We start from the raw sequence: 21,301 nt of genomic DNA, 5'->3' as shown, positions 1-21,301 counted from the left end.
GAGGGAATGTTTCCAGCAGTCAAGGTGATACAGTTGTCCTGCTGCTAAGGCCAGGCTTGTTCAAATGGACAGTTCTGGGCTTCCAGCCCCTTGTACACAGGACACTTTGTTTATCTGGAATGTGGGGACCGACCTTGGGGCTTGGGATTCCGTCAAACGATGATAATACCTTTCCCCCCACCAGGAGCCGTTAGCCAGGGAGCAGGGTGAGCATGGAATTTAGAAGTTTACAAAACAGACCCAATCAGAGAAGCTTGGAAACACCGTTGAAGTGGCAGAGGGGCCTGAAGTCCAGCCCATGGACAAAAAAACTAAGCAAAATACAAAAGGAAAGTGAAATCCTTCCTTCCTGCACCCTTCCCGCCATGATGGGGTGGAGGGCAGGGCAGGCAGAAGCCTGTACGACAGACCAGGGCACAACCAAAAAATCTCAGTGGACAAAAATACTCCACGCTCCAACAATTCCAACTACCTTTCCGTGTAAAACTACTCTTCACAGGATGAAAAGAAAATGTTAAGGTTTGCTGCAGGAAGGCCAGGCAGATGTAGTCCTCCACACCGGGGATGAGGGACAGCGGCCTGCACAGACCCCCACAGGGCCTGTGAGCCATCATGCGGTCTAGACACACACCCGAGAGACACTGGTACAGAGAGATGCACTCCCTGGACCCGCCACGGTCACCCCACCCAAATCAGGAGGTGCCTTGACATTTGTATGTTTAGGAATTGTAACTCCTGGGTCCACCTGAAGATGGGTGGAAAATGCAGTAGGTGGCCCAGAAAACAAACCGTGGGACAGCATCACTAGTTTCCCTGAATGTCCTGTTGAGGCTCCCGACAGAGGGATGTCAAGGGTGGAGGGTGTTGTGGAGTGAATTAACATAATGACTCAAAACTGCACTAATGTTTCACAGCTTTTTTTTATTAGCAATACCAAGATAAGTTATTGAAGCATTTTTAGTATTGTTTTACATTCCATTCATAAATGACCTAACTTGTAACTCAGCATACAGCACACTTAAAGATATAGTTTGACACTTATTCAGAAAGCTACAATTATTATAACTTACATGCCTTCATTACCAGGAACACCTTCATATAGCTTCTAATTACTTCAACAATACTCTATTCCAAAGCACACGATAACCTGGTACAAGTTTACACATTTTGCTTCAATCACCATTTTTAAGGAGTGGATATCAAGGTGCTATTCACTGGAATTTTACGTCATCTGTTCCTGGTTAACATGACGACCTGACACAATATTAAACTAGCAATATTACTGCTTAAATACTATGGAGAAAGATAATTACTGCACTTTTCTGTATTCTCTAAAGTGTTACAAAATACAGGACAATCAGACACAAGCAGTAATGCCAACGAGACCATCGCAGGGCCCGCCTCTAGAAGCTGTGCTGAGCAGGCCCCCCATCAGGGTTTCCACAGGTGAAGGGACCTCGAATCCACCAGCGTGTGTCATGCAGAATTCATGACTCGGAGGGAATTTTCTCTCCCGTTCAAGTTACTAAGCCTTCACCACCCTTCGCTAATGGTGGAACATATGGGGCAGTATTTTTAGCCTCCCTGATTCTTCGCTATGTATACCGTAGGTTGGTGTACCATGTGTATACACATACCTATGCCAATAGTAATTGTTTATTCAACACACATATGTGTATACAGTCTTCTCTTGACTTTACACGATTAACAAGCTGCAGATAGCCACCGAGGAGCACGGACAGACAAGGGCAAGTCCAGCTAGACCGACTAGAACAGGGGGTGTCACTTACCTGCAAGAAAATGTGCAGATTCATTAAACAGTCCAGAAACCACGTGGGCCAGAGGGATTTGAAAGCAAGGGCAGGGCCACATTCCCTAATTGTTTAATGGGATAATGACAATAAAGCAATATTTATAAAATTCGGTCCTTCTGCCTCTGGCTAAAGCAAGAAGAGCCCATGTGATTAGAGCAGGTTGGCAATTAGATGCAGAGGTGCTGTTGATCAGCGCTAAGTAATAGGAGAAAATTACTACTTATTTGAAACCTGGGCTTGGCACATAGCATCTGAAGATAAAAAACAAAGAACCCGATTCCTTCAGCAGTTAAGATGTGGTCCGTGGCACACGTGGCAGCTAGACGGCTGCCCGCGCCAACCACCACTTTGATTCAGTAGCCTAAGAAGGTAGACCCCGGAACTTAAGCCCGGAGTACCCACACACAGCTCAAGACAGCCACGGGGTCACAGAGCTCCTATTGCATGTGGCGGTGGCTGGGCCTGCCTGGACAGTTTGCATTTCCCCGGGGATGTGGGTGTCCGTTCTGACAACACTCTCTTCTCTCAGCATTCTCTTCCTCCCTCCCAATTTGAAGTCATCATTAGGGAGGAAAAACATTGTATATATGTTTTGAACCAAAGAGCTTGGTCGGTCTCTTCTCCCACCTCAGGCTTGATCCTGGGCAGTAGGTATCACGCGATCCAAAGAGAACATGGACACGGCAACTAAAATGAAAGCTACCAGACTTTTCTCCTGCTTTGGAGGCACTGTTGATTCAGACGGTAGCTTTTGGAGCCAAAAATATGCAGCAAAAGGAAAGGAACATAAACAAGGCTAAATGTCACCAGTGTTTGCCGACTTACAGACACCGTCCATTTGTTTGTTCTGAAATGACGAGTGGACCATTTGGCAAATACAATGGTATTCACACAACAGTTCTGTCATCCTGCAGTGCAAACGACATCATGTCAGTGGCATTCCCATTTAACTTAAAAAGAGGGAAGGGGAGGAGGAATAGAATGCCGAAAGAGTTTGGGGTGGGCTGCCATGCGAAGAGGATGCCTCTTCGTCAACATGGTGCACACAGAGAGCCTCTGGATGAGGGCAAGAGAGAGCCTGCCCGGGGTGCTGGTTTCCGTGGGAGACCCCGGGGGACAGCACCTGTGCTTTGTCCCACCAGAGTTCAAGGGAAAGGCCCTGCAGCCAATTGTGCGGCAGCCAGCCTGGGCAGAGCAGGCAGGAGGGGTGGTGATTTGCATTAATTGAAAGGATCTGCCCTTGGACTTCAGGACAAGCCAAGTGGTCCTCTCTACTGAGGCCTGACATCAGGCTCTGGACACACATTATTACTGGGCGCGGGCTGGACTATGGAAATCAAAGACCAACCTGTAAATGATAAAATCGGGCAAAGAAAGCGAGTGCAAAAGTGCTTTATCAACAGTCTCTGCCAGCCAACACACAAGAGAGTCATCTCGTGAAGAAGAGGAAGAGAAGAATGATTGCTCACTTGGCTTTAAATAAAGCATGGCAGCTCTAGAGACAGGACCTTACAACAGAGGTTCCCTGGGCCTCCTAGGCTCACTGCCTTCACATGCGTTGCCTGAGCCCGGGCACCTGTCTGCTTGGCAAATTTGGATTCTGTGGTTCTCGTCCTCTGCCATTTAACTAATTTAACCGCCTTTCTCCACTAGAACCTGATGGCTTCAGGGTCACACCTTAGAACTTAAGATCATCCGCAAAGATGTACCAACTGTCATAGGCTGTGCACCAGTAGCCCATGCTCCGGTGTCTTCATACACACATATGCAGTGTTTTCACATACTCCACCACGGCTCCCTTGAAAATCCCTAACTGACCACAGACCTTAGCCATTTATTGGCCAAAGACTGAGGAGGCAGGACTTATTTCCTACTCCAAAGCACCTGCCTTCTAACAGGAGAAGAATCGGGTAGAAACTGAAACGGTGAGACCATGGCAATGAGATGTCAACACAAAATTGTCAGAACTGTCTTCTAAGCTAGTGTTCCCACATACCAAGAAATGGCTATCAATGGCTTGGCAAGGCAGACCCAAGGAAATAAGAGGTGTCTCTATAACATTGATGGAAAGTAAGATTTGTGCCTGCTCAGTGCTAAAGGGATGACTGCAGCCAAAAGACATGTGGGCAGTGACGTCATCTCCTTGTGATAGCCTCATGCGGACGTTCACCCCTTCCAGAAAATACCAGCTCAACTGAGAACCATTTATCCAAGCTCTTATACATCCATTGCCTCTTTTTATCCTCACACTTCTGTCCATCAGGCTCACCTCAGAGCCAAGAAAGAGCTCCTGTGTCTTCCTCCTCTGCCCACATTGGCCATGATGGGGGGCAGCCTTTCAGAGCCCTGGAAGTCTCTGATGCATAGGTAGAGATGTGACCTTCCAGAAATAGCTACTCCAGGCCACCTGGGTCTACAAGTCCTCTCTCTCTCTCTCTCTCTCTCTCTCTGCAAAATCTCTCAGATCTCTGGCATTAAATGGCAATAGATGGAACGTTGTAGCTGCTGGCCTGGGTCCTGCCTGCATCATCTCACTGGCCAGTGGGGTAGCAGAGGACGGCTTTCACATGTCTTCTCTAGGATGACCACAGCAACACAACCTTCTTTATACTAGCGCAGGGGCCAGCAAACTTGGATCTGTGGGCCAATTCTAGCCCACTGTCTGTGTTAGTAAATTAAGTTTATTGGAACGCAGCCATGCCCATTCGCTTCCTTATTGCTTACTGTCTGCTTCGTGCTGCCCAGCAGAGACCACAGGGCCTGCAAGCCTAAGGGCTCTCTGGCTTTCTAAGAAAACAGTTGCCCACCCCTGAATATTTTCAGACTGCCTATGCTGAGAAATCAACAAGGTTTCTGGAGGACAGAGTCACCTTTTAAAAGAGTTCAGCTTCGTTATCCTGGTTCATTTCATCACACATTTCAGAATACATGAGGTACAGAGGTTTAAGTAGACCCCATCTTTTTTTTCAGGAAGGGAGTCCTAATTTTCTCATTGCTATGAGAGAATTCAGGGTCGCAGGCATAACTTGGGTCAGGGAAGCCAGGTTCCCCCCAACTGGGAATACTGGGGCTATTGCTGGTAATGACCCTGCCTTCTCACGGGCTTCCTCCCCACTCTGGTGGGTCACTTAGTCTGGCAGCCACAACACAAGGGCCTCATGCCCACAATAGACAAGCTGATAGATTCTCCTCACTCAGCCGGGCTTCCCTGAGTGGCGGTAACTCCAGAGCAGAGCTTCGAAGAGTAAGGGGGTTGCACTCTTCTCACTCATGTTCCCTTAATTTGATTTTAGTTCTTCCCCATCAACCCTACCCCTGGGCTCACCAAAGAACACACAGAGCAAACTCTGCTTGCAAGACTCAGTACACGATGGCTCCCAGACATCTGTCTCAGGTTCAAAAGCAAAAGTAAGGGTTTCTTTCTAAATCCACAAACTCTGAAGTGAAGCAAGCTCTGTACCTGGGCCATGCAGCCAGCCCCCCAGGTGCTGTGCAGCCCAGCCTCTGTGCTGACTAGGGCCCACCAGAGCACTCTCAGATCTCCAAGCTACTGGCTGTCCCAATAGTTTGTCAGATTTCTCAGGCTGGACAAAGGGGCTGTCTGCCTTGTCTTGTCAGTGGATGTGATGCTGCCCTGGTCTGCCCTTACCCCCCTTATTAAATACTCACATGGATCTTGTCCCATTACAAAACCAAGGTCAAATCCATTCCCAAAACACCGAGGGCACATCCGAGTTCTCCAACAGCCGGGAGTGCCCTTGTACGTTATGCTCTTCGACAGAATAAAGAAAGGTAGGCCATGCCTGGAGTCTGGAAACCACCTCACGAAATGGGGACTTTGATCGGAGCACGACTTCTTGTAACGAGGCCCAGAGTGGGAATTGACTCACTCTAGAAGCAACAGTGCATGTCCTTCAGCTTAACCCAAGATGGCTCAATCTCCTCCTCGGGGTCATCTGTAGCGTGCCTCTGATCTTTTGAAAATTCATGCTCAAGCTCTCAACGTTGGCACACGCTACATACTTCCCCTACCCGGCTGGCTGGGTTGCCTAGCAGTGGACAGCGCACATTGTCCAGGACCCCAGGTCCATGACACCAAGGAATGAAAGACCAGAGGTTTAAAAGTCAGAAAGCAGGCATGCAGAATTAAGGAAGCATCCAGAAGTAGGGCCTATAGCATGAAGGTCACCCACAGACTTAGGGTTAGAAGCCACCTTCTCCACTTACCAGCATGTGTCAGCAGAGCCGCTGAGCTCTAGTTGGGGGGTGGGGTGGGCTGGGGCGGTCTATGTGATTTGAACAACATCTTTACGGATGCTTCTTCTAATACTTCTACACTCATGAGAATAGAAACAGACAGACATTAGCTCCTCCCACAAGCCTGTTTCTAAGGGTGTCAAAGTGGGGATTTGGGTTTACTAACCAGATAAAATCAGACCCCAAACTCTCTTAAGTTTAGAACTATCAGAATAATTCTTTGGTTAGGCAAAGCCCAGCTTCTTGAGGAAACCAGCTATTAAGCTGCTGGGCCAGTTTGGAAATCCATATCTACTCTGAGTGGAGCAGAGAGGAGGGAATAAACATTAGGAATATTTGATTCCTTGTGCCAATATCATTTCCACCCTGGCAAAGTCAAGCCAATGGGAGTTTGAAGTTTTCAACTATCGCTTGTGCTTTTTGCAATGCTAGAAAGGCAGTAAACCAGGCAGTAAGAAAAAATGTCCTCAAATGCCCCCTTTGTAGCTCAGTGGGTTTAAGTTTTCCTCCCAGATATCAACTCTTAGGAAGGATGAATATGCCTGGCCCTCCTGGGTCACAGCAGCCCGTAAGAAAACAAGAAGAGGATTTTGATTATGGTGGGCCAGTTATGGGAAGGGGGAATGAGAACTGGACAGAGTCAGGCCATCCTGGAGGCGAAAGGACAGGGCTTCCACCCCAACCAAGCAAACACAAAGACCAGAGAAGGGCCTTCCTTGCCTGCTCCCAAGCTAAAGCAAGAGGGAGGATGCAGAAGAAATTAGGATAAATGAAATGCAGGACTTGTGCGCTCTAAAAATAGACATTTTTTGGCAGGAGTTAGTTTTGGCATCTCACCATGAGTTCAAGGTGGATCCGTAGGATCTGGACTGTCCGCTGGGAAGCGACCAGGTGCCTTGGGGTCTGGCTGGCCTGAGGGTCTTCACTCCCCTTTTGGGAGAGAGGCCATGACTTACATCTCAGGCTCTTTTGCCCAATGGCTGAAAGGTTGACTAAGCAAGTTTTTTTTGCACGTACCCTGGAAATGTCAGGGAAGTGTGGTGAGCTGCTATTCTGGGAGGGGGTAAAAGGGCCTAAGAGCTGCAGCTCGGAGGAAAGGGCTTCCTGGTGCTGCCTTCCCCTCCACCCTCGCCTGGTGCAAAAGGACACAAGTGGGCACGCTTCCTCAAAGGCGGGCAGCCTTCCTTGGGCATTGATAGGACGATGGGAAAATTAATAGGGGTAATATGAGCTCATTTCAATAATAATGAGCTTATAAACATGCCAGGTTTTGATCTTTTCTGATTCATGGATTCCTGGCAGGAACTATGGGTCCTACGTAGGTATTTGAAAGAACTGAAAATAGACTTAAAAAAAAACCCCAAACAACAATAAAAAAGAAAGCACTCCAATCACAAACTTAAAAACAACAATAAAAAAAAAAAGAGCAAAAAAAAAATTGGACTGACATAAAACTCTTTTCTCTTTCTTTTAAATATTGTTTTTAACAGCTTCAAAAGTAATGAATTGTATGTGGCTAAAAATAGATCTGGGGTGCTGGTTAATGGGGCCTTATGAATCATTCAGCATAAGGAACTGTCAATATTTTTTTGAGCTCTCAGAAATCCATTTAGTGATTTTTGACAATTCAAAAAATATTTCTGACTGCTTGATCCAGTTCTTAGTGAATTAGGGAAGGAGAGGGAAAAAGAAATACATCAATTTAAATTATGAACTGAGTCCAGCTTGCTGAATCCCACTCTGTGCTAAAAGGAATGTCAGGATTCAGAAGTTAAGTACTACTCCCTTCCATCCATTTTCCTTCCTTCTCTCCTTTCCTTCCTCCCTTCTTTCCTTCTTTCCTTCCTTTTTTCAACAAGTGAAGTAAAGTCACAGAAATTCATTCACAGATTACAGATGGAAAGGGACCGTGGTCATTTGTCTCTAGTGAGGATATTTGGGGCTGGGAATAACATACTGAGCTTCGATTCCGAGAAAGGCTTTCGAATAAGAATATCTGGGTGACAAGAGCATGACTTTGATCCTCCCTGCCCACGCCGACATTGATTTGATGCAGGTCTAGGCTTCAAATCTAGCATTACTTGTTAAGATCTGGAATTACTTTGGAGTAACCATATTCTTGAAGGAGGTAAAGAAGCGCCAGTTTGCTAACAAGATCAGGCAGAGGCGTAAATCCAAGACACACAGGATCACAACCCTGCTCACCAGGGACTTCATAATGTACATTCTTGTTCGAACAACAGGTGAAGAAACAGACAGACAGAAGGCAATAATAGAAGGCCAAAGTCACAGTAACTGCCATTTGGTATGTCTGAAGATGAATCACAAATACCCCAAACCATCTCCCTGTTTGGAGAGAGGGCCATTTCATTTCTACATTGTGGTTAGTGTGATATGATTTTAGTATCCTCAAGGCATTATCAAGAAAAGTTTCAGAAAGCAGGTTTGGCTTAGCAAAGCAGTAAGGGATTGTCTTTAGGCATCTTATGCATAAGTTGAAAAGACTGAAAAGTTTGCAAGTTACCATGTCTCTTTCTCTTTTTGTTTTTTGAAATGTTTCCTTTCCCCCTCAAGTTATGGGTTAAAAACAGGAGTAGTGCACACTGTGAGACCCCGCCCCCTTTTCCATGCCTTCCGTACAGGCATTTCAGATCACAATGATGCAAACTGAAACACGAAAGTACGAGGTCCGACACTTCTAAATGAAGCTGACTCTCATGATTGTCTATATTGCATATACAGCATAGTCGGGGTAGTTCTTATGTGTAGTTCAAAATCTGCTCATGGATAAGTCTACCCCATTTTTTAAAAATGCACAAATCAGCACTGATGTTTTGGGAAATGAACTAAAGGAAGAGGATTCTAAAACTTACCACACAAGTCTGGCCTCTTGATACATCCAGAATTTGCTGTGCTACTTGCAAGTCCGTTAAAGGCTGCTAAGCCATCGGCGCTGTAGGCCCTGAGGACCGACAGCACATTCATCGGCTTCTCCAGGCCCTGGGGCCCCCGCTCTGGCTTGGGCAGGCTCGCCACGGGGTCCTGGGCTGGAAGAAGGCCCGGGCTGTGCCACTGCTTCTCCGATGCCTGGGGTAGAGGGGAGACCAGTCCCTGGATGGGCTGTGGGGCACCTGCGGGCAGCAGGCCATCCCCACCGTCGCTGCCCCCGTCCTTGCTCAGGGCAGGCGGCTTGCTCATCACCTCCGGCTCCGTGTCGATATCCTCTTCCTCGTTGTTTTCTCCTTTGGAGGAGTCCATGTCCTCTGAGGAGGCGATGTCCGAGAGGTCATCAGTAGTGTTCTTATTTGTGGTTTCAGGGATCAGGATCGGGGCATCATCTTCCAAGTGGGCCTTCCCGTCGGGCTCCCTGTTGGGGCAGGAACTGGAGGCCCCCGAGCCCAGCAGACCTGGGTAAACACCGAACTGCTTGTAGAAGTCTGACGGGAAGTTACAGAACGTGGGGTCCATGTGGCCGGGCCATGGGCCACCCTTCTGCTCCCCCAGAGTCTCTTTGACCTGTCCTTGGGCCATCTTTTCAGAAGCCGAGTCTAGAGGCCCCATCACGTTGGCAAGCGCCATCTCTTTGCTTGATTGTACCGAGGGCAACAAGGCCACTTTACTGGCCTCCCGGGCTTGGTCTTTGCAATTGACCGTCACCCCGACGGCGCTATCTTTGCGTTTCGATTTGCCCAGGTGGTTGGCCTGGAGATGAAGGGCCATCAGCTCCATAGAGGACGTTGTGAAAGCACAAAACAAGCAGCCATGCCACGCGATGCTGTCTTGCACAGTCACCGAGGAGCCTGGGAGGGAGGCGGCGTCCGGCCGCACGGACAAGTCCAGGGGCTCGTACTGAGACTTCTCAGACTTCCTGGGGGCTGCCTTGCCGCCCGCCTTCTCCTCGCCACCGTCTGCCCCGTGGACCTTCATGGAAGGAGGGTCAGATAGGGCTTTGTCCTTCATGTCCTTCTCCTTCTTCAAGGAGCTTAGGACAAAGCTGTCCATGAACGCTTGCAAGGACCCTTGGAAATTCACACCGTTGTTCACGATACTTTGATAAGCTCTCCCGATTTCGGAGAAGTGGGTGCTTTTGGAAGGAAGGTCGGTACCTTTCAGAGCGTCTGAAGGAGCCTCAGAAGACAAGCCAGTGGCCTGCCCTGAGTGATCTCCAGATGAGAACACCCCTGATGTCCACTGCTGAGACGCAGGGCCACCTCTGAAGTCGATTCCGGGGAGACCCTTAAAGGCGCCCCTCAGGATGTCAGGTCTGATAAACAAAGCAGCTTTGTTGGACAGCTCGTCCCTGTGGTCTTGGTTCAGGGGCTGCCCAGACAGTGGCCCGGCTCCGTTCTGCCGCTCCCGGTGGTGCCGCTCTAGGTGATATTTTAAGGAGGCTGATTGGGTGCCGGCATAATCACAGTGGGGACATTTGTAGGGTTTCTCACCTGCAAGATTTTGGTATAAGGAGAAAAAAAAAAGTGTTAATCTCATTTTGGTGTGCTGAACAAGGCTAGAAGGATCAACATTTGTTCTTGGAAACAAAGCAGCTCAAACTAATAATTAGTTAGAGAACAACTGTTTTTTAATAGAAGAATAATTCGTACTCTTAAGCTTTTTTAATGATTTTGTACCATTTGGGACTATTCAGGAATGACATACTATCTACACACAATTAGCTATCTTTTTCTTTATCTAACATGTGAAAACGGCTGTAGATTTAAAAGCTATGATTATGAAAATTAAGCATAATAATTTCAACCACAGTGATCATTAAAAGTAGAAGTTTAAAAAGACAAAGTATGTAACAAATGGGTGGTTGCAATATTTTGTGTATACAATAGCTCTAAAATTTGTTTAAATTATACACATGGAACCATTTTTAAACCTAAAAATTTTATGGCACTGTTACGCAAGACTGAAATGAATGATTTAAGTCTTGCTCTGCAGTAAATCATGGATATAATTAGCAAATGGCATACTGCACAAGTAATTTATCATTATTTGGAGGGCACCATTCCAGACGGGCTCAGATATCCGCAGACCTACTGCATTGTTTCTAAATAAAGAACTATAAATACTGATTCTATAAAATATTAATACCATTACAGTGCATTATGATTGCAGCATGTAAAGACATATAGTTAAGATAAAAAGCAGTCAATAAAACTTAAAAGAAAATGAGTAATAAAAAGGCACAAAATATATTTAGTTTCTGTATTTGGAATTAACATTATCTACTGGTCTTTGTAGTGCCTTAAATTTGTACTAATGGCAAACCTAATGCTCTGGTAGTAAAATGTGTAATTTACCTATAACAAGCACTTTCTAGAGAATAAAAATAGCTTTAAAGACTTTTAAAACATATAAGATCATTTTCATGAATTAAATATTTATTTAAATCCAACACACAACTTCTATTGTTCTTTCTACTATAGGAAAGATACCATAACATACAACTTAGACCTGCCTACGTTGTAGGAGAGAGGAAAAGGGGAGGGTAAACAAATGCGGATGTAAATATATTCCAAGAATGTGTTCGCAATCCAGGGTCTTCTCTGGACTTTGGAATCGAAAAGCTCTCTGGAAGGAACGGGACTGTTAGAGTTCCCACGAGCTTGTTCACAACAACTCCCTGTCAATATCCACAATTAATTCTCCGAGGAAATTCAAGCATCCCCCACGGCTTCCTCTATTCTATCGTAAAACACACTGATCTAAAAGCAACAGCAAGTCATGGGTGAATGGTGTATTCTGGAGACATTTTACTGTGTCTAGTCTCAGCTGACGCCGTGACTCCCAGCTCTCCAGGCATAGGCCATTTGGGGGTAAGGCACTTGTTGGGGGTGGGGTGGGGGGGATGCATGCATTTTGTAAATAAGAGGACCACCAGCCCAGGTTCTGAGCAGAGGACTCCAGGTCACCTCCAGACTGTGCGCTCCAGCCTGGGAGAAGCTATGCCTGCCTCATCAAATGGTGGCTATGTGCTCCTCTTTCCCTCCTACGAGCAGCTGAAGGTTTCCTCTGGACACATCAGATTCCCATCTGGGGATCTCTTTCTCTGAATGACAAGGTCACGTCTCTAGACCAATGACATGGATCTAGAGGAAGACTCACTCCCCTTTGATGTAAAGGTACAAACGGCTTCAGGCACCATTTCCCACTTCTTGAAGTCAATCCCCGTGTGAGGCTTGCATTCACTTCAGCCACTGCTATTTGGACATCTCACCGGAGACTAGGGGACCCTCAGTGGGATGGGCACTGTGGACGGGGTACTTCTGGGCTGACCTAGAAGTCCAGTGCCAGTTGGAGAAGAGGCAGCCCCTGAAGCTGAGGGGGTGTCTGTGGGGCTTGTGGTAGGAGAGCCTGATGAGGAACTCAAGATCCTGGCCCACGGGTTGTTGTAAACCCGGGGGGAGGGCCCTGCAGTGAGAGTTGGCAGAGGTGCCTACAGGTACTGGATGAGACTCGGGTTGCATTTCAAAAGTGCACCTGGAAACGATTAAGTGCATCTGGCAAAGGGTTTGTAGAGCATGCATGGGCATCCGTCAGCAGGAGATGCAGAGAGAAAATGTAGACCTTCCCTCCAGGCCTGGGTGGAGCGGGGACTGCCTTTCTTGCTGACTGCAGGGATGCTCAGAAGATGTGCGGAGATTTCCAAGGGACACACACGTGAAATGCTCACTGCAGCAGTGGTTGTCAGACTGTACTGAGCCTTGAATCCCCAGGAGAGTATAAAACACAAGTTCTGGGACCTAAGGCAGAGCAGTTCTGATTCCCTGGGTCTGGGGTGGGTCCAGAAGTGGGTGCTTCTAGTAAGTGCCCCTGATGATTCTGACGCTAAAACTCTAAACATTACATTTTGAAAAACCAAAGTGGAACAGCTTGGGGAGCTTTCAAAAGTGCTGATACCTGGTCCCACTTCCACCTCCAGAAATTCTGAGTTCCCGGGACAGACTGGGCTCTGGGGTCTTTCAAAGGCCCCCACGTGACCCTCTGTGGCGCCTGGGTGGGAAACCACTACACAGAGCCTCCCTGGGAAGTACTCTTTGAGGTCGGTACTGTGGAACAGTGTAGCAGGGAAGCTAGTCTGGACCTCTGGACCCCAGGAGGCATTTGGAGAGTCTGGACTGGGGACAGAGAACCTGTGTTATTTTTGCTCCACTGGGCATTCCTATCTTGGGACCTTTGCTTCCCCGACCTATAATGTGGCAAGTCGGAGCACATGTTCTCTATGGCATCATGTCAACTCTAAAAGTCATGTCAAGGGCTAGACAAAGTCTCCTGAATGATGCCAGAGGCATACGTGTCCATACAGGTATGTACCCGCACACCCGGAAACACATGGATTCGTTCACACAGTCTCTATTGAATGAGCACCCCCTACCCCCCAAGTTCTGCTCTTGGTGCTGGGAATTGAGTGAAGAACCAAAGAGACAAGGCCCCTACTCTCACGGCTTTGAGAGGACACATATCATAGGATCATTAAAGAAAGAGGCACACATACCACACACACATACACTCACACACACCACACATCATACATACACACAACATACATTACAAACACACACACCAAACATCACACACATACACCACACGTCACATACTCACCACAACCACACACCACACATCACACACATACACATCACATACACACCACACATACACACCACATACACACAAACACCACACATCACACACACACACACACCACACATCACACACACACCACACATCACATACTCACCACACACACACACCACACATCACACACACTACACATCACATACACACCACACACACACCACACATCACACACACACCACATCACACACCACACATCACACACACACCACACATCACACACCACACACACACCACACATCACACACCACACACCACACACACCACACATCACACACCACACATCACACACCACACACACACCACACATCACACACCACACATCACACACCACACACACACCACACATCACACACCACACATACACCACACACCACACATCACACACACACACCACACACACACATCATACACACACCACACATCACATACTTACCACACACACACCACACATCACACACATACACACACACTACACATCACAGACACCACATACATACCACACACACACCACACACACACCCCACACACATCACACACACTACACATCACATACACCACACACACACACACCACACCACATACACACACACCACACACACACACCACACATCACACACACACCACACATCAGGTACACACACACACATACACAGCACACATCACACACACACATACACACACACATCACACACACACATCACACACTACACATCATACACACACACACATCACACACACCCCCCACACATCACACACACACACACACATACACACCATACATCACATACACACACACACATCACAAACAAACACCACACATCACAAACACACACCACACATCACACACACATCCCACACATCACATACGCATCACACAGTGCAGGAGAGGATCTCTTCACTTGACCCACTGTTCTTTTAAAGTTAAAAACAGGCCTTGACCACCACTGTTCCAGGGAAAAGAGGCCACATCTGAGAAACAAGAATGGTTAATTCTTAGCATCTTAGCCTCCAAGGATCCAGGCCCTGGTAAATTTGGGGCCACTTAACGGGAGTCCTCAAGGATTATCTTGACTGCACAGGCTCTAGAAAGCCTTCCATGCACCGCCCGTGCACACACCCTGGAACAGCCCTCGCAGTGGTTTCTCCACGTGGTTCCACCTCCAAGTTCCTGAGAGGCTCTATTTGGGTGACTGCCCCCTACCACCCAATTCCCCAGATAAATGCTCGAGAGTGAGCTGCGTGGGATAAACCCACCCGCTTTGGACGTTTCGTTTTAAAAATGAACAAAAACCTGATTTTGTTTTCTTTATAACCCCTAAATGATTTGGATAACCACTATCGTCCTCTGCCTTAAAGCCTTTCCTGGGCTTCATCACTACGAAGGGTGCAAGGAAATGCTTTTGAGACCACCACTAGCCCCGGCTGGGGTGCGTTTCTGGTGGGCAGACCCAGGGGTGAGCACATCCCCCTGGGGAAGCCTGGCCACCCAACGGTCTCGTTTCACTGGAAACAGTCCAGCTGTTTCCCAAGCAACCTCCCTGGAGGGCACATTTCAGAGCACTCAGGAGGCAAATGTCTCACAACAGTGGCCTGGACTGGGTGGGAAAAACCTGTCAGCACATTCAGCGGGCTCTGAGGTATGGGCAAGGTCTGCTCTTCGGTTTCGTCGACTGACAAACGCCGAGTCCTTTGCTAAGAGCTGCTTCTTAGTCAGCGTCATCCCACCCAGCCCGCTCCCGCCCGGGCAGGGCTCTGCCTGAGACTCGGAAAGACGTTCTGTGCAGCCCCGTGGCCCAGACAACCTCAGACCCTGCAGCTCTGTCCTCAGACCCATAAGTGAGTCCAAATCTACTGGGGGGAATCGGACAGGCTTCCCAAGGCTTTGCAGGGTGACATGAGCCCTCTGGTCACCTCCACGATGTTCGCATTCAATGTCTTTGCATCTGCCTGTTGCAGGAGCCATACACTCAGATGCTTTCAGAGCTGAGCAGACGATGAGTGTGCGAAACAGCGGGGTGGGGGCCACCCACCTCTCCTGGAGGGCCACTGCCACCCAATGCCACCAGCAGTGGACACAAGGACCTCTATCTAAGGAAAGCCTTGCTTCCAGATTTCTACATGCAATATCCCAGTTTTAAAATATTGGCACGTACTTAAAAACTTTTTCAAACACAGAGAGGGCCAAAGACCCTGTTCTGCAGACCAGGTCTGGTCTATGAAACTTGTGTCTGGGAAAAGGATGACCAGTGTTGAGCCATTCACCTACCAAAGGAAGCAGGGAACCACAACAGTAGGTTTCTGTGGGGAAACTTCTCACAATATTTTAAAGGAATAAGAAGTGGGCCCAAACAATGCATTTCTAGAAAAGGGAGTTTTGCTAGAAAAGGCGGAATAAATTTAAAAAATCATCAGTTCATCACTCCATGGTCTAATGAAATTATTGGAACCATCTTACATTAAACCAGCTACCCACTGACACATGGCATAAGATGTATATTCAATTCTGGAATATCATTGATAACTTCTCCAAGTCGTTGTATCATAAATTTTAAGAAATATATGACCAAGTGGTTTAATTAGTTCATTGTACCTATTTTTACATGGTCATGTCTTTCATCATTCTGAGCCTCACTTTGCACTTGATATTCAAGGAAACCTCACTGTTCTGGGGAGTTATTCTGGAACTATTCAGAGCAAGTTCCCTATAGTGCTTCTCCAAAAATAACAGGGGGATTCATTTTATTCTCGTTGGAAATCCCTTTATCAAGCTTTTAAGAAGGGCTTCATGTTTCTAACTTTCTCGTGTGTGTGTGTTAAAACCCCAAAAGTGTTTTCACTTTTAAGTTGGGTAACCTAATATTTTCCCGTATTTGCATCCTCTATTTGATATTTATTTAGTCTTTCTACATGTCTTTACTTAGTTAATACCAGGAGAGATAAATACGGTCGTGCCTTTGCAGAGAAGCTTCAGTACATTAATATAAATTGTACACTAATTCCCCCAAAGCATATATATGTTGTAAACCTGAAGACTTTTCACACAGCTGCTTATTGCTAAACAGTGCCTTGTCCAGAAGGGGACAATCTGTGTCTCTAATTGCTGTCACTGAAGCCGAGATTCATTATGTGACTTTCCCATTAAAATGTGAGCATTAATTTGTATAATGAAATATCACCCACTGCAGTGTTCATTAGACATGCCCTACTGTATACGGTACATTGTTAGCTACCTAGAAACTGTAGTTAATTTCACTAATGGATATTTCCCTACTTAGTGTTTGGTAGGAAATTTATACTGTAACGTTACCTTTTAAACTTTTAAGGAAATTTAAATTCAATCAATTATTTTCAACAAAAGTTTGGGATGTCATTAAGGCAGGAAAAGCAAGGATGGGGGACTGTGGAAGAAGGAAATGGGCTTTTAGTTCATCTTAGAAAAACGACAGAATTTTAATTCAAAACAAAAAGAAAAAAAGGAATCGTCTCCTTTCGGGCAAATGGGTCTTTTTGTTTTCTCATCATTACGCAGGTATCTGTCCCCCACTAAGAATAACTCAATGCTCTCCTTTTAGAAGAGGAAATGGGAAGAGCGCCCATTTTAACCAATCCTTTTCTGAACATTTATTCAATGTGCTTTTATAAATGTTGAAACAGCCTGGTAACCTCACCAGAAGAGGAGACGCAAAAGCATCAAAGGTAAGCTGTGTGTGTATCAGGCTGAAGGCACCTAGCTTAGGCGGGCTGAACTTTCATTTCCACCCACATCCACAGACCAGTCGCTGCTTGGTTGAAAGGCAGTTTCCAAAAAGGCATCAGGAGTTTATCATCTCCACTATGCCAGCGTCTAATTCCACCCCACCTTCCATGCCAGGGGTCAGGGGGCCTCCACCAGCCACAGTAGCCATTTCCTTGCCCCACCGCCTCCCTAAGCTCATTGGGCTGGTGGGAACTGGAGGCAAGCGGGTCAAGGAGGCCTCAGGCCAGTCTGAGTTAGGGAGCAAGGAGGAGCCAGGGTGCACAGTACTTCCCTTTTAAATCGCTGGGAGGCTGCGTCAACACACCTTGTGGGTACAAGTCACTTCCTTTCCTCCAGCTGGTTATGGTGTGGACACACACTGTCAAAGAAATGTTGCATTAATTCCCTAAAACAAGCCAAAAATTCACCCAGAAAAGTAAAAATAGCAATACAGTGCAGTGGTTAATAGAATGGAATTCTAAATAGGCAGATCTGGAGTATGACCTGTAATCAACGCTGGGCAACTCTGGGTGGGTAGCTTCACGTCTCTGAGGCTCAGTTCCCTCCCCTTGCAAAGGGGACGGGGCAGGATAAGGGGGGATTTGGAACCTGGTCTCCAAAGTGCTGTGAGGATTAAGGGGCGAATAATAATAATCCACGAGCAGCAAGCGGTGCTTGCACACGTGAGTGCACAGAGAGTGGTGACTACAGTTACTGTCATTGTTGATGTTATACTATCCTCGTTGGCTGAATTTTTCTGTGGGCAGCCAGTTGCTGTCATGCTGTGTAGACAGCTTCAGTCATGAGGCAAGAAAACTCCCAGGCTGTGCCTTCCCCACAGGGAGGGCACACAACCCTTTGGAGGGGCTGCAGGAGAGAAGCCTTCTCACCTCCACAGTCCCCTTTGGCTCCATCAGGACAGAGGAGCCTCGGGTCTGGTGCCCAGAATGCAGGTGAGAGCCAAGGAGGGCACTCCGTGCATCCCACCCGGGCAGCGCTCAGCCGCTCTATCACTGAGGCAGCACCCAGTAGGGTGGGCAGTGCTGGGCATGCCCCTCAGCTCACCCTGAGACCCCTGGAGAACCACGGCTGGCTTCCCTGTACAAATCTAGTCCATAAAGAGATGCCCAACTCAGGGCCAGACCAACACATGCAGCAAATCAAAACCAGATTAATAAACCACTAGCATAGTTTGAGAGGGGAAAAAACTAATGAGATTTATTTTTAATTAGTCTCTGAACTTTAGTGCCTCCAAGTTTTCATGAGTGAGGTTGCTTATTATATTTCTCTAAAATGGTCTTCCTGAGACAACAGGCTCCCCCTGGGAAACCTGACACACAGGTGGGTCATCACATGGGGTGTTACACCCTCCTGGGGCTTGTGGGGAATGCACACCCCCTCCAGCCTTTCAGGAACTGATCAGCGCCTGACTACCTCCTGCACAAAACAGACACTGGACCCTTCAGAGTATCCCCAATGTAGTACCTAGAGGAGGGGGTAGTGAGGGAACGGATGGAGTACATTTGCAGGCAGCCAGTAAAGGAATGACTGGCTGGCCTCGGCCAGGGGCCACCTGGGGGCATCCCCGCCTCCTGTTGCATGGGATGACTAAGCGCTTGCTGACGCATCTTTGAGATGGTTAATTTTATGCAACAGCTTTACAGGGCCAAGGGTTGCCCAGATATTTGGTCAAACATATTCTGGATGTGTCTGTGAGGGTGTTTCTGGATGAGAGTAACGTTTGAATAGTAGACTGAGAAAGCAGATTGCCCTCCCCAGTGCGGGTGGGCCTCATCCAATCCGTGGAAGGCTTGAATAGAACAGATCTGAGTAAGGGAGCTCTCTGTTTGAGCTGGGACTCCATCTCAGACTGGGACTTATACCATCCACTCTCTGGGGCCTCCAGCTGACCAGCTGCAGATCAGGGGACTTCTCAGCCTCTATAATCAAGTGAGCCAATTCCTTATAATAAAGACCTCTCTCTCTCTCTCCGTCTCTCTCTATATGTATATATATATTGATGTGTATATATGTATATGTACACAGATGTGTATATATATGTCTAGATATATATTTGTATATATATGTATATTTATATATGTATATTGATGTATCTATATATGTATATAGATGTGTGTATATTTGTATATAGATGTGTATATATTTGTATATAGATGTGTATATATTTGTATATAGATGTGTATATATGTATATAGATATGTATGTATATGTATATAGATGCGTATATATGTACATGTACATAGATGTGTATACACACACACATGCACACACACGCACACTGTTTCCCTGGAGAACCCTAACTGACAAAGTCTCCTTACTGACTGGCTCTGAATTCCGATCACCGGCAGCGTACTCTAGAAGACAAATCGCACACGTCCAGTGATTGGGTCCTAATCAGCCCAACCTTCAAATAGGAGAGAAGTTCAGCCTTCCCTGTGTGGGCAGCAATCAACGTCTGCCCTGCAGGAGCCGGAGAGGGGCAGCCCCTAGGATGTGAGGGTACTCTGGGTGCCTCCCCTCCATCACGCATGGACCTGGCTGGAGCTTGGGGGCCAACAGAAACGTTCTTGCTACCTGCAGGCTCTGCCCAGCTCACAGGTGTTCAAAGCAACCTGACTGGTGCATCTGCTCAGAACCTCTCTACTAAACAGGTGTTGGGAGAAGAAGAGCAGTAACTGAGTTAATGTAGTGGAGTTAATAATGGAAAGTGTTTTTATCAGAGTTGATGCTATACGATCAAAACTTCCCATAGAGATGGAGTAGGACAGAAAGACACAGAGAATGTTCCACCTCATATCCAGACCAATTAAAATATATTTATTACACATTGGATTTTTAATGTGCTCGTATGGGTCCATTATAGAAAAACTTCAAAAGATGGCATCTTGGAAAACAACTCTTCTATTTTGGAGACTGCTGTCCTCTGGCCATGTCACTGGGAAATACAAAACCGCAAAGAGGAAGGGGAAGGCAGTACAGGACATCTCCACAACTGGGGCCCCTATTAACTCATTCATTAACAAGCCACTTGATTTTGATTTTTAATTACACGTAATCTACACTTTTATATTGTCATAATGGATGTTTTACTTTGGTGATTTATAACGTGTAACACTTTCTGTTCTGTTCAGAAGCGCAAGTGTAAGCATTTTCCAACTTCTTTGTTCTTTGATAAAAGGAAATTGATCTTTATCTGGTTACCATTCTGCCTTTTAAACACTGCAAATTCTGTTTCCGAGGAGGGCTGGTGGTGTGATGTTTCCATGGCTTCTTTCATTTTCACCCTTATTCTGGGAAGTTTCTGGAATGCCTCTGTCCGTGGCCCTGTCTTGCTTCTCTCTGTGTCTCCAAAGACTATCGATCACAAACTTCGGAAGTTTGTGACGCAAAAGAAGCAGAAGTTTGGAAAAACATAATCTTTCTCAAGCTTTAAAACTTCTAAAAACAGTATCCATTTGTTTCTACCCAGGTTCAGCAAGACTTCTTTCTGCCAGCTTCAGTCCTAATTTACCAAGAATATTCTGTGGCGTTTCCACTCGAACCACAGGCAAGCTGATGGGGGTAGGGGCCCCCAGGGGCAGCAGAGCTCCTGGTTGGGAGGCACTGCCCCTTTCCTTCCAGACCCACACTCCCCGGCAGGGCCGGCCTCACCTGTTGTGAGCCATCCTGAACCTGGGAAACCTGGCCCAGGAGCCTGTATCCACATCACATGAAAGGGAAGTATCACAGCACCCGCCTGGCCAGGTCTCCACACTCCTGTAGGCAGTGAGACCGTGGGTGCCCTGGTGGACTGTCTCCCATGTCCTGACGGTCTGTGGGTCCCTCCCAA

General features: G+C 47.0%; 1 protein-coding gene across 1 annotated transcript in view; it reads right to left on the bottom strand.

Annotated features, from left to right (window-relative positions):
• Positions 1-915: 915 nt before the first annotated feature.
• Positions 916-21,301, bottom strand: part of ZNF536 (zinc finger protein 536) — a 282,164-nt gene continuing 261,778 nt past the window's right edge. The window contains exon 6 of the mRNA XM_073795738.1: positions 916-10,513. Within this exon, the coding sequence (XP_073651839.1) occupies positions 8,934-10,513 (1,580 nt within the window). The 3' untranslated portion in view covers positions 916-8,933. The remainder of the gene's footprint in view (positions 10,514-21,301) is intronic.

The sequence above is a fragment of the Tursiops truncatus genome, chromosome 19, assembly GCF_011762595.2.
Source record: "Tursiops truncatus isolate mTurTru1 chromosome 19, mTurTru1.mat.Y, whole genome shotgun sequence".
In the NCBI taxonomy this organism is placed as follows: domain Eukaryota; kingdom Metazoa; phylum Chordata; class Mammalia; order Artiodactyla; family Delphinidae; genus Tursiops; species Tursiops truncatus.
This window is presented reverse-complemented; position numbering and strand designations above follow the sequence as displayed.